The 13,485-nt window shown below is 39.3% G+C and overlaps 1 protein-coding gene across 6 annotated transcripts in view; it reads right to left on the bottom strand.

Moving 5' to 3' along the window:
• The window catches only part of Liprin-gamma (liprin protein kazrin), a 114,518-nt gene that overhangs the window by 77,927 nt on the left and 23,106 nt on the right, over positions 1-13,485 (bottom strand). For 5 of the 6 annotated variants that reach the window (XM_090161559.1, XM_090161560.1, XM_090161562.1 and 2 more), the window contains exon 2: positions 7,081-7,513. The exons of the other annotated variant lie outside the window; for it this stretch is intronic. In XM_090161559.1, coding sequence (XP_090017685.1) covers positions 7,081-7,513 — 433 coding nt within the window. The remainder of the gene's footprint in view (positions 1-7,080; positions 7,514-13,485) is intronic. 6 annotated transcript variants of the gene reach the window in all.

Genomic DNA, 13,485 nt, shown 5'->3' with positions numbered 1-13,485 from the left:
GTGGAGAGCGTGGAGCCATCTATTAATGGGAACGACAGCTAAAATTCCAAATAGCGAAACAATAACGTCGTCAGAGAGCCATTAGAGAGTGTTATATTTAGACCACTTTTACTCTACTTAGTGAACTTGAACCTAAAGTATATATCCCATATAAAATATATTGTAAACAATTACTATAATTGAAGTTATTGGCAAATTTACAAACGAGCCAGTCAACGCGAAGCATACTTTTATGTCCCGCCTTTTGGGTCAAAATGTAGCTTCAGCATCTTGTTTTGATTTAGACGCTAGCGACATCTGTTGAAAAAAGAGCTACTTCACCTAGAGCCGACACTTGCTTTAAGTTAACATAGTGACGTCAAAAAAAACAGTCAGCCACATCGAGACGAAAATCTGCCGCGATAAGCATTTCTATAGAGGTATGGATTCCTGGGAAAAACTTATTGATGTAAATTGGTATTCTTTAAGGCAAACTTTACAAACCCTGATTTTTAGCCTCACCCCTTTAGTTATAGAAGGATTGAGGCTGTTATTTTCACTCCTGACGTTATAGGTGGTGGTGGTGGTGAATACACCGCGGCGCTAGCTCCGAAATGGACTTCGCGAAAAGTCGATTATATATCAACGGCACTCGATAAAAACTTAATTGATACGTCATTCGATCGGTAATAGTTTTCTCTATCTAACTATACCAGTTGCGAACCTTTGTTGTTGAATGAAGGGGTTTTTATCGCCCCCTGAATAAAAATTTGTTTCTCAGCGACCACTGAGGCCAAAATTACGATAATAAAGGGCAGGGGTGAGACTGCTATTATGGCCTACACTATCTTGTCACTAATAAACAGTGGCACCCCCCCTCCCCGAATTTGACCTCTGAATCCTTTTAGATATTGCCTACGGGGAAATATGCAAAAAGGGGCGAAATCCACCCGAGGTACCTTCCTATTTAATAATGTTTGAGGTAGATGGCGACACTATGAAGTTTATGTAAAATAAATTTTTTTAAAAAGTTTTTAATTAATTACTAAATTATAGTACTTTAAATTCTTATTAAAAATATATAATTTTTGTAATTTAAATTAACAATTAATTTTAACAGAAGTTAACACTCCTCCATAGATGGCACTATAATACGATTTTAAACTATCCAATCAGGGAAGATAATTTTGTATTTTAAATCTCGACAAAACCGTTCTCTACTAAAAACTGAAAACGTTCAACCAATCGTTGAAAATCAAAATTATGACGTCATGCTGCTATCAGAGTGCCATCTACTAACAAATAACGCCATCACCACGTTACCTCGGATGAATATTACCCCTTTAAAGTCCTCTTTGCCAGTTAAAAATTGTAAATCGATCTATAGAAAAATGCAACTTTCTGGTTCCTGAGTCGCTAGTCGTGTTACTGATTTGTCTTGAGCCCACAATTACTGCCCCTAATTCACCACACGCAAATTATTTATAATCAATTTAAGTTGGACCACACAACTGGCATTTCTTTTTGAATGTCATCGGAACAAATTACCGTGTTCGATGGCTGGCTTCACCCGTTCGTATTTTGCATCAGGCGATAGGATCATTGGCTCCTACAAACATCGGCACTCCTAGCGGCCAAAATAACCGTGCAAATCGTTGATCCAGCATCGAGAACATCCTACTTTAGACAAAACTAAATGGTCTGCTAAGGTACATCTCCGTGACTTTAGTTGATTGTTTCCCGCTCTGCTGATTTCTCTCATCAAAGGGTCAATTTCTCTTTTCATCGTTTATTTCGCCATAAGGCACCGTCCAATGCTTTCATGAAAAAATCCGATAATTACATTTCTTAATTTGATCGTGATAATCGTGATTATCGCCTCAATATTCGCACGATTCCAGTAAATTCACGCACGCTTAGAGAGAGTTTCCCTTAGAGCAGTGTTACCACTTTTTTCATGAAAACCCAAGCCAATTGCAATAGAAAAACTTAAAATACTGGCGGAAAAAAGATAAAACCCGGCAGAAAAAAAGTGGAAACCCCCGGCAGAAAAAAATGAAAAAACCCGGCAGAAAAAAGTGAAAAACCCGGCAGAAAAAAGTGAAAAACCCCTTCAGAAAAAAGTGAAAAAACCCTTCAGAAAAAAGTGAAAAAACCCTTCAGAAAAAAGTGAAAAAACCCTTCAGAAAAAAGTGAAAAAACCCTTCAGAAAAAAGTGAAAAAACCCTTCAGAAAAAAGTGAAAAAACCCTTCAGAAAAAAGTGAAAAAACCCTTCAGAAAAAAGTGAAAAAACCCTTCAGAAAAAAGTGAAAAAACCCTTCAGAAAAAAGTGAAAAACCCCTTCAGAAAAAAGTGAAAAACCCCTTCAGAAAAAAGTGAAAAACCCCTTCAGAAAAAAGTGAAAAACCCCTTCAGAAAAAAGTGAAAAACCCCTTCAGAAAAAAGTGAAAAACCCCTTCAGAAAAAAGTGAAAAACCCCTTCAGAAAAAAGTGAAAAACCCCTTCAGAAAAGTGAAAAATCCCGGCAGAAAAAAGTAAAAAACCCCTTCAGAAAAAAGTGAAAAATCCCTTCAGAAAAAAGTGAAAAACCCCTTCAGAAAAAAGTGAAAAACCCCTTCAGAAAAAAGTGAAAAAACCCCTTCAGAAAAAAGTGAAAAACCCCTTCAGAAAAAAGTGAAAAACCCCTTCAGAAAAAAGTGAAAAACCCCTTCAGAAAAAAGTGAAAAACCCCTTCAGAAAAGTGAAAAATCCCGGCAGAAAAAAGTAAAAAACCCCTTCAGAAAAAAGTGAAAAACCCCTTCAGAAAAAAGTGAAAAACCCCTTCAGAAAAAAGTGAAAAACCCCTTCAGAAAAAAGTGAAAAACCCCTTCAGAAAAAAGTGAAAAAACCCTTCAGAAAAAAGTGAAAAAACCCTTCAGAAAAAAGTGAAAAAACCCTTCAGAAAAAAGTGAAAAAACCCTTCAGAAAAAAGTGAAAAAACCCTTCAGAAAAAAGTGAAAAAACCCTTCAGAAAAAAGTGAAAAAACCCTTCAGAAAAAAGTGAAAAAACCCTTCAGAAAAAAGTGAAAAACCCCTTCAGAAAAAAGTGAAAAACCCCTTCAGAAAAAAGTGAAAAACCCCTTCAGAAAAAAGTGAAAAACCCCTTCAGAAAAAAGTGAAAAACCCCTTCAGAAAAAAGTGAAAAACCCCTTCAGAAAAAAGTGAAAAACCCCTTCAGAAAAAAGTGAAAAACCCCTTCAGAAAAGTGAAAAATCCCGGCAGAAAAAAGTAAAAAACCCCTTCAGAAAAAAGTGAAAAATCCCTTCAGAAAAAAGTGAAAAACCCCTTCAGAAAAAAGTGAAAAACCCCTTCAGAAAAAAGTGAAAAAACCCCTTCAGAAAAAAGTGAAAAACCCCTTCAGAAAAAAGTGAAAAACCCCTTCAGAAAAAAGTGAAAAACCCCTTCAGAAAAAAGTGAAAAACCCCTTCAGAAAAGTGAAAAATCCCGGCAGAAAAAAGTAAAAAACCCCTTCAGAAAAAAGTGAAAAACCCCTTCAGAAAAAAGTGAAAAACCCCTTCAGAAAAAAGTGAAAAACCCCTTCAGAAAAAAGTGAAAAACCCCTTCAGAAAAAAGTGAAAAACCCCTTCAGAAAAGTGAAAAATCCCGGCAGAAAAAAGTAAAAAACCCCTTCAGAAAAAAGTGAAAAACCCCTTCAGAAAAAAGTGAAAAACCCCTTCAGAAAAAAGTGAAAAACCCCTTCAGAAAAGTGAAAAATCCCGGCAGAAAAAAGTAAAAAACCCCTTCAGAAAAAAGTGAAAAATCCCGGCAGAAAAAAAGTGAAAAATCCCGGCAGAAAAAAGTAAAAAACCCCTTCAGAAAAAAGTGAAAAACCCCTTCAGAAAAGTGAAAAACCCCTTCAGAAAAAAGTGAAAAACCCCTTCAGAAAAAAGTGAAAAATCCCGGCAGAAAAAAGTAAAAAACCCCTTCAGAAAAAAGTGAAAAACCCCTTCAGAAAAAAGTGAAAAACCCCTTCAGAAAAGTGAAAAATCCCGGCAGAAAAAAGTAAAAAACCCCTTCAGAAAAAAGTGAAAAACCCCTTCAGAAAAAAGTGAAAAACCCCTTCAGAAAAAAGTGAAAAACCCCTTCAGAAAAAAGTGAAAAACCCCTTCAGAAAAAAGTGAAAAACCCCTTCAGAAAAAAGTGAAAAACCCCTTCAGAAAAGTGAAAAATCCCGGCAGAAAAAAGTAAAAAACCCCTTCAGAAAAAAGTGAAAAACCCCTTCAGAAAAAAGTGAAAAACCCCTTCAGAAAAAAGTGAAAAACCCCTTCAGAAAAGTGAAAAATCCCGGCAGAAAAAAGTAAAAAACCCCTTCAGAAAAAAGTGAAAAATCCCGGCAGAAAAAAAGTGAAAAAACAGGCAGAAAAAAGTGAACGAAGGTGAAAAACCCGGCAGAAAAAAGTGAAAAAACCCGGCAGAAAAAAGTGAACGAAGGTGAAAAACCCGGCAGAAAAAAGTGGAAACCCGGCAGAAAAAAGTGGAAAACCCGGCAGGGAAAACAGTGGAAGGCCACCTTACAGAATCATTATGAAATTTCGGGGCCGAATCTCAGATAGCTCCTGACCAGGCCAAACACGTGATTATGTAGCCCCACCCCAAAATGACCATTCTGTGGACTTTTAAATGGAATGTAAAGTAAGACATATTTTTACCACAATATTGTGTTAGGGGGAAACCTCTGTAAAACCTTTTATTCCTACTACTAATTGTACCCGCGTTACGGGTTGTCTTTCACGTAACAAGCGCCAATAATCCCTACTTTCCGTATGTGAATTTCATTGAGTGATGGGCGCGCTCCGCTCATTTTGGAGTCGGTATGTGCGCTAACTTTCAAATATTTAAGAGCAGAAGATGAGCGTCTATTTCAGCCGGAAGGTGATCGGACCTTAGAGATGAGCGCTGCACGTAGTCAGACTGGGCGAGAGAAAAGCCGAGCTGCTTTTTTCTTTCTTAAAATCTCGGCAAACTGAGTCGGACGAATGATAATTAGCCTTAAAAGAGTTTATTCTGGGCTATTAAATCTACGCTTTCACGTTGATTTTTAAGAGTTTTTTGGGGTAATATGGTGAAGTTAGTTTTTCAGTGGTTTATCGAAGAATTTATTCAGTTTTTTAATTTCGTTGATCGGTTTGATGAGCCGAGCTTAATTTATTATATTTCCTTTGAGCTGAGCGCGAGGGAGCTTAAACAGTATTCAATTCGAAAATGAGCAAATGAGAGAACAGATGGTTTCCTTACAAAGAAGAAAGAAGATGAGCTATCAGTAAACCCATTTGACATGATAGAAAGACATTATCTAAAGCGCTCTTAAAAACAGCGTGATATGGAAATGTCAGGTTAGAATGAGCAGCTTGCGAGCTGAGATTGAATGTTCAAAAAATGCCCATCATTGAAAAAAACGTGGAAGTTAAAATAAATTTACTTGAAATTATTTTTACGGTACAAAAACGTACTATTGTAATTACTAAATTATAATTTTCTTTTACTCTGAATATTTCGATTGAATAATATTGTAATCCCACTTCAAGCAAATAATAGATTTTTCACTGGTCCAGTAGATAAATTATTAGGGTGAAGTCTGTAGTAGCCTCTATTCCTACTGCATTGTGCGAATGCGCCTTCCCGCGTTCCTTCGAGCTTAGGCCTAGTTTGTCAAAATTCTGACTCTGAACCGCAGAAATTTTTCATTCTGAGAAAATAGACACTTCTTATGAACAAAAATAAAATCATTTAATTTTGACCGTTCTGAGCCAAATAGTTAGAATAGTTTCGACGTACTTTGCCGACAGAAATCAAAATGGAAGCCAGGAGCAACAAACACAAGGAGAACGCAGCTAGCCTTTAAACACGCTAAGGCAGTGTTGTGTACAGATTTCATTGGACGAGCCTTTACGCTGAACGTTTTACGGAAAGGGGGAAGACAATTTCCGAATTTTCCATTTCCGACGGCAGCAGGCGCTAAAGCGTCTAACCAATGAAAACTGTAAATGACGGGTTGCGTTCTGCTTGCCTGGGGTGCTGTATTTCTTGCTCCTAGATGGCAGAGTGTAGTGCTGCTGATATTGATACCAACCCGAAACAGACAAATTATATTAAAACAGTGGGAATTCGTCATTATAGGTCATTGATTTTTAATGTCTAACCAGTTATTTTAGTACCTACTCATTTAAAATAATTAATTTTTAGATGAATTTTATGCGGAAAAAGAATTCTTAGTAAAATAAACGCGTTTGTTTAGAATCTTACGCTAAGAATTTTTCTGACTCAGAAAAAATATTTTGTCAGAACGCAGTATCACAAACTAGACGCATTCCAGGAAAATTCTGCTAAATAACTCACTAGGGGAATACTCCTATCGTAGTATGTACTGGAGAGCATATTTGTCTAACTATGAAAGAAAGCTTTTAAATTAAATTAGTACCGCCAAATTTTCAAAACATTTGAATGATTTGACACTCCCTCTCAACCAAACTTGGGTACTTTATCCCGTAGGATTTATTATTAACTTCTGCTTTAGTCGATTATAAACGGGGGCCAAACTTGGACGCCTTTCCATAACAAAAGCGAGGGTCAATGCCCCACGGACAACAATATACTCCTATCAAACTTTTCTCACGGCATTCTCAACAACCCCAACTCTTCATCTTGACGACGTTCTAGAGCTTTTTCCGATAAATCCATACTTTGACCAACCATTATATCGGTTCCTACGAAAATACAGCGCGAGACCAGCCTATCTCGAAACCCATCAATTTTGGTCTCTACCAAACCCCCTTATCATTATTGTAATAGAGTTAGCGTTCAACCATCCCCCGAACGGTAAAAAGCGTCTAGCATTTCGTATACAGAAGCGTTAAGAATGGAATTCACTAAAGCCAAACTACCGGCGACCCGAAAATCTTTTAGACCTAACGGAGATGACGCGAAAAGATATTAGGCCTAACGCAGTTTTTTCGAAACGACGCAAAAAAATTAATCGGGACTAACGGAGATTTTTCAGCGGCAGTGTTTGGCCCTAGTAAAAAACGGCCCTAAGCGAGTGCAAGATGATCAATTGGGCTTACCCTGAGCGAGTTTGGTCTCTATAGCCTCGGCTTCGTCGATCGCTTCGGACTCGTCGTCGGTGGTGCAATCTTGGCTACTTTGCGGCTGAGCGCCGGCGGCCGGCCTTTGCGTCCGTATGGAGATGTGCGTCACCTCAACAACTTTGAATTCGACCACCATGACGGTCCTCATAACTCGATCGGAATGGTTGGCGCGAGCCGAGCCCGGCCGATCGGCGGTAGCCGGCTCGCCAAGTGCCGCGGAGCTGTCAGGATAGAGCAGCGACGAAATCGCCGGCGAACCGCGACGGGAAATGGAGCCGCGTTCCTCGCCGGAACTCGACGCCTCTTCGTCGGTATCTTCGTCTCCGTCGTCGTCGGATTCTTCGGACGTCGACGGCGACGATGTTGATGGAGAGCTCGTCCCAGCGCGCATGGTCGGAAGAGACGAGTCCTACAATAGGCCAGCCGAACACGCGACGCAACGAATATTCGAATCATAGATTTACACATACAGGGTGTCCCAATTTCAACGATTCTGCCTCGTTTTCAAAAGGTACAACGTTATATATTATAATAGAATATTACAATAATGAGGTTCATACAGTTATTGGTAAACCAATCCAGGTTTTCCCACGGAAAACTCCCGGATTTTTCCAGGTTAAAGATAACCCCAAATACTAAAATTTACAAAGTAATTAATTTCATGATTGTTATTTAAGAAGTCAAATTTTTATAAGAAAACCGTATTGATGTAAATTGGAATTTATGGCAAACTTTCTGAACCCTCCTAAATTTCCCTGATTTCGCCGATTTTCACAAAAAATATTTCCCTGACAATTGAATTCCAGGTTTTCCAGGTCGGTATGAACACTTAATAATATTCTTATATAATATAATTAAAGGTAGAATTTATGCAACTAACTAATCATGGTTTCACTAAAATTAATTAACACGTTAAATAAGGCCAATGAGTAATTCCAAAAGTATATAAAACTCTTACGAGATACTTTTTAAGTGAAACACGTATCTTCGTATGCTCGAGAAATACATTCTACATCGATTTCTATATCAGGATTGCCACAGTTTTTTCACAATCAAATTCCCTGACTTATCCAGGTTTTCCCTGACTATCTCTTGTGATTATCCCCGACTTAATTTGTGCCTGCCAAGATTTTCTAACCTATATTTTAGAAAAAGTTTCCTATTTGCAACCTAAATTAAATTCCCTGACATTTCCCTGATCTTTAGACTAATTTTTAAAATTCCCTGATTTTTATACCAATATTCAAATTCCCCGACTTTTCAAGGAATTCCAGGTTTTCCATGTAACGTGGCAACCCTGTAAATCTATATTATTTTTAAATTTAGGCGGAGTACTAAAAATGTGATGCGGTGTTTACATCCGCGGTTTAACGGGAAATTAACTCTAAAAAAAACTAGTTCCACCCAGTGAAGGCACATTTTTAAACACTTTTGGTGCAATTAAAAAGTAATTTATCCTCATAAATAATAAATTGCTACCTTTCACTTTTGTAGAGCAAATGTCCAGAACGAGGAAATTGCAAACACCCTGTAGATTTGACGAATTCCCGGCACTTTTAGTTTTAAATACCTTTGGACGTGAGAAAGAATTCTACAGCGATAGCGAAGCAAAGACGTTGCGTGATGTGACCGCTATGCCGTCACGAAGAGCTTTGAGTAATTGTTATAAAAAGCGGAGGGTTTTATAAGCGCCGACGGCTGCGGGAAACCTTCACGACTATCGATATATTTGTGGCCTGATAATACGATCCTTTATTTCAATACACCTCAATATCGTTGTTCATTTTTCGTGAGTTCTACCGCATATATCACAAAACTAACGATAAAAGAATTTCGAAACTTTTTGAAAATGTGTAAAACGTTTAAAGGGGACGCCGGCGTGGAAACGTTTAAAGGGGACGCCGGCGTGGAAACGTTTAAAGGGGACGCCGGCGTGGAAACGTTTAAAGGGGACGCCGGCGTGGAAACGTTTAAAGGGGACGCCGGCGTGGAAACGTTTAAAGGGGACGCCGGCGTGGAAACGTTTAAAGGGGACGCCGGCGTGGAAACGTTTAAAGGGGACGCCGGCGTGGAAACGTTTAAAGGGGACGCCGGCGTGGAAACGTTTAAAGGGGACGCCGGCGTGGAAACGTTTAAAGGGGACGCCGGCGTGGAAACGTTTAAAGGGGACGCCGGCGTGGAAACGTTTAAAGGGGACGCCGGCGTGGAAACGTTTAAAGGGGACGCCGGCGTGGAAACGTTTAAAGGGGACGCCGGCGTGGAAACGTTTAAAGGGGACGCCGGCGTGGAAACGTTTAAAGGGGACGCCGGCGTGGAAACGTTTAAAGGGGACGCCGGCGTGGAAACGTTTAAAAGGGACGCCGGCGTGGAAACGTTTAAAGGGGACGCCGGCGTGGAAACGTTTAAAGGGGACGCCGGCGTGGAAACGTTTAAAGGGGACGCCGGCGTGGAAACGTTTAAAGGGGACGCCGGCGTGGAAACGTTTAAAGGGGACGCCGGCGTGGAAACGTTTAAAGGGGACGCCGGCGTGGAAACGTTTAAAGGGGACGCCGGCGTGGAAACGTTTAAAAGGGCCGCCGGCGTGGAAACGTTTAAAAGGGCCGCCGGCGTGGAAACGTTTAAAAGGGCCGCCGGCGTGGAAACGTTTAAAAGGGACGCCGGCGTGGAAACGTTTAAAAGGGACGCCGGCGTGGAAACTTTTAAAAGGGACGCCGGCGTGGAAACGTTTAAAAGGGACGCCGGCGTGGAAACGTTTAAAAGGGACGCCGGCGTGGAAACGTTTAAAGGGGACGCCGGCGTGGAAACGTTTAAAGGGGACGCCGGCGTGGAAACGTTTAAAGGGGACGCCGGCGTGGAAACGTTTAAAGGGGACGCCGGCGTGGAAACGTTTAAAGGGGACGCCGGCGTGGAAACGTTTAAAGGGGACGCCGGCGTGGAAACGTTTAAAGGGGACGCCGGCGTGGAAACGTTTAAAGGGGACGCCGGCGTGGAAACGTTTAAAGGGGACGCCGGCGTGGAAACGTTTAAAGGGGACGCCGGCGTGGAAACGTTTAAAAGGGCCGCCGGCGTGGAAACGTTTAAAAGGGCCGCCGGCGTGGAAACGTTTAAAAGGGCCGCCGGCGTGGAAACGTTTAAAAGGGCCGCCGGCGTGGAAACGTTTAAAAGGGCCGCCGGCGTGGAAACGTTTAAAAGGGCCGCCGGCGTGGAAACGTTTAAAAGGGACGCCGGCGTGGAAACGTTTAAAAGGGACGCCGGCGTGGAAACTTTTAAAAGGGACGCCGGCGTGGAAACGTTTAAAAGGGACGCCGGCGTGGAAACGTTTAAAAGGGACGCCGGCGTGGAAACGTTTAAAAGGGACGCCGGCGTGGAAACGTTTAAAAGGGACGCCGGCGTGGAAACGTTTATAGGGACGCCGGCGTGGAAACGTTTAAAGGGACGCCGGCGTGGAAACGTTTAAAGGGACGCCGGCGTGGAAACGTTTAAAGGGACGCCGGCGTGGAAACGTTTAAAGGGTTGCCACAAAATGTTGAGATTCAAATTTCCTGTTACCCCTGACCATTTTATAGATTTTCGCTGAATTTTTAGGCCCAAAATTTTTATTTTATATTTCACTTTTATCAGAAGTTAATAAATTGAAAGGACTTATATTTCAGTAAGAGGTTTATTGCAATGTTGAAAAAATTAGCCAAACTTTCAAGGAAATAAATGATAATCACAGAATTATTCATAGATCTAGAGTAAAATTACCTTCAAAATTAAATTGAATTCTTTCACTTTTCCCCAACCTTTTAGAAATTCTTAAAATTTTTAAATTCACCGATTTTTTTTAATTTCCGTTTTCCCTGACATTTGGCAACCCTGTCTACCGATCAAAGTGTAGTATTTTTACGGATCGTCTATGGAACCACGTTCAGCATTAAAATCGGATCTATATATAAATGTATACATATATTCAACTATAAATCGCAGTTTAATTATTTGTGAACGAGTGAGTCATAGTCGGCTGAGATTTAAACCTACGCCCGGGTCTTAATACCATGGAGAAAAAGTAAGGAATCGTATTTTAGAACAACGCAACTTTTATAATATACTATTATAATTTTACCCTGGCCACGATTTTATTTACACAGGCTTCGTACAACATTTCCGGAATTAAATTCCCTGACATTTCCAGGTTTTCCCTGACATTTCCAGGTTTTCCCTGACCATTATTGTAGAATAAATTAATGGTTTTAGATAAAAATCTTGAAAAATATTTTATTTCAAAAATTTATTTTATAATTCCATTACATTTTGGAAGAATCTTGAAATTCCCCGACTTTTCCCTGACATTTTGGAAGAATCTTGAAATTCCCCGACTTTTCCCTGACATTTTGGAAGAATCTTGAAATTCCCCGACTTTTCCCTGACATTTTGGAAGAATCTTGAAATTCCCCGACTTTTCCCTGACATTTTGGAAGAATCTTGAAATTCCCCGACTTTTCCCTGACATTTTGGAAGAATCTTGAAATTCCCCGACTTTTCCCTGACATTTTGGAAGAATCTTGAAATTCCCCGACTTTTCCCTGACATTTTGGAAGAATCTTGAAATTCCCCGACTTTTCCCTGACATTTTGAAAGAACCTTGAAATTCCCCGACTTTTCCCTGACATTTTGGAAGAACCTTGAAATTCCCCGACTTTAATTTTACTTTTGCATTCGACAAATTGACGCGAAAATGCGATGAAAAAATTTTTGTTTCGGAAAAATACGGAAAATATTCCGGAAAAAAAGCTTCGGTAATTTTCCGGAATATTTTCCGACATACAAGATACAACTCTCGTTCATAATCATAAAAACTGCGGATACAGGTTGGATTGATCATTTTATCGCGGGTTTGCAGGTAATTGATCGCTCCGTTGTTAATGTTAATACTCCCTAAGTTTGAATAAAATAGCACCTTGGATCCATTTCGGAAACTAACGCCAAGAGGCAAAATGAAAAACGATGTTCATCATCAATTTTTCATTTCTTAGATGTTTTAAATTCCTTCTTTGGGTACCAGCAAGAGCTCCCAAATATTTGGGCTAGGATTACATCATAATACGTATTTATATATATATTTCTTTTTAAAAAGAAGTGTTCGTATAAAACTCTACAATTTATAAGCGAGAGAATTTCATTCCACCATGTGCTAAACTTCGCGGGGAAAAAGATCCATTCATCTTTGTAAGATCTCCTTTATTATGCAAGCATGGAGAATGGAGCTATCCCTTATCAAATTTTTCTCGGTCCGTAAACCCAGAAGCGTATAGTATCTACCCTCGCTAAAGAAGTATCCACCTAAGTATTTTCTAATTACCATCTCCGGTAAAAGAACTGTTAGTATTTAAAGGAAATATTTTGGTTATATACAGGATGTTTCAAAGGTTACGCAAATATTTAAAGGAGTTGAAGGGGGAGAGTTGAGAAGTATGCCTGTTTTTTTCCCAATTTTCCTAAGATGAGTGAAAAGAGCGCCAGAGAGCTTCAAAGTGTGGCCTACTTGCTCCTGGAAGTAGGGAAAAAAACATACATACTCCTTAAAAATTTTGCATAACCTTTTGAAACACTCTGTATTGAAGCAAAACTACCTTATCGCCGATTCAAACATTACTTACAATGAAACAGAATTTAGAGGAAAGCCATTGAAGGTTAGATTTTAACACTCTTATTTATAATAGATGGCGCTAATTTAAACATTTTGGTGAAAAGTAAATATTAATTATCTTTTAAAAAAGAATATTGTAAGTAAAAATTCAATATTTTTCTAGGGTTTTTAACTAATTTAAAATTAAAATATACCAAGTTACCCCAAACGTACAATGCACCCATGTGTTGCGGAGAAGCAAGGGCTGGTCTAAGGGGAAGAATAATAAATAATTATACTAAATAAATTTATTTAAAATGCATAAAATTCAATATTTAGTACTGGAAGCTTCTGGCTATACACACTCAATAGACCGAATCAGAAATTGCTTACAGGGGAAAAACATCAAGATTAAAGATTTTAACGCTTTTATTGGTACTAGATGGCGCCAGTGTAAACGTTTCAGCCATAAAGGAATTAATTTTCCGATTTATTACAGAAAATTACTTATCACTTATGTTAAACCTATAAACAAAAGTACGACTAATAGAGGTTTGCAAATAGCATTTTTTGCAGATCTAACAAAATGTCAAATATTTGTTTTTTAGCCACGTCAAATATCCAATGGAATATTTAAAGCGTCGAATAGTTTGTTCGAATATTTCCGAATTTCAGAATGAAAAAACCGGGTCAGTTAACGGTTCAAATACCAAATAGAAATTTCGAATCGAGTATCAAATATTTGAGTTCTAGCCACGTCAAATATCCAATGG

This window comes from Leiobunum rupestre, chromosome 10 (genome assembly GCF_980474605.1).
Source record: "Leiobunum rupestre chromosome 10, qqLeiRupe1.1.hap1, whole genome shotgun sequence".
Lineage (NCBI taxonomy): Eukaryota > Metazoa > Arthropoda > Arachnida > Opiliones > Sclerosomatidae > Leiobunum > Leiobunum rupestre.
The sequence above is the reverse complement of the archived record's forward strand: the minus strand, read 5'-3'. Positions and strand labels throughout refer to the sequence as shown.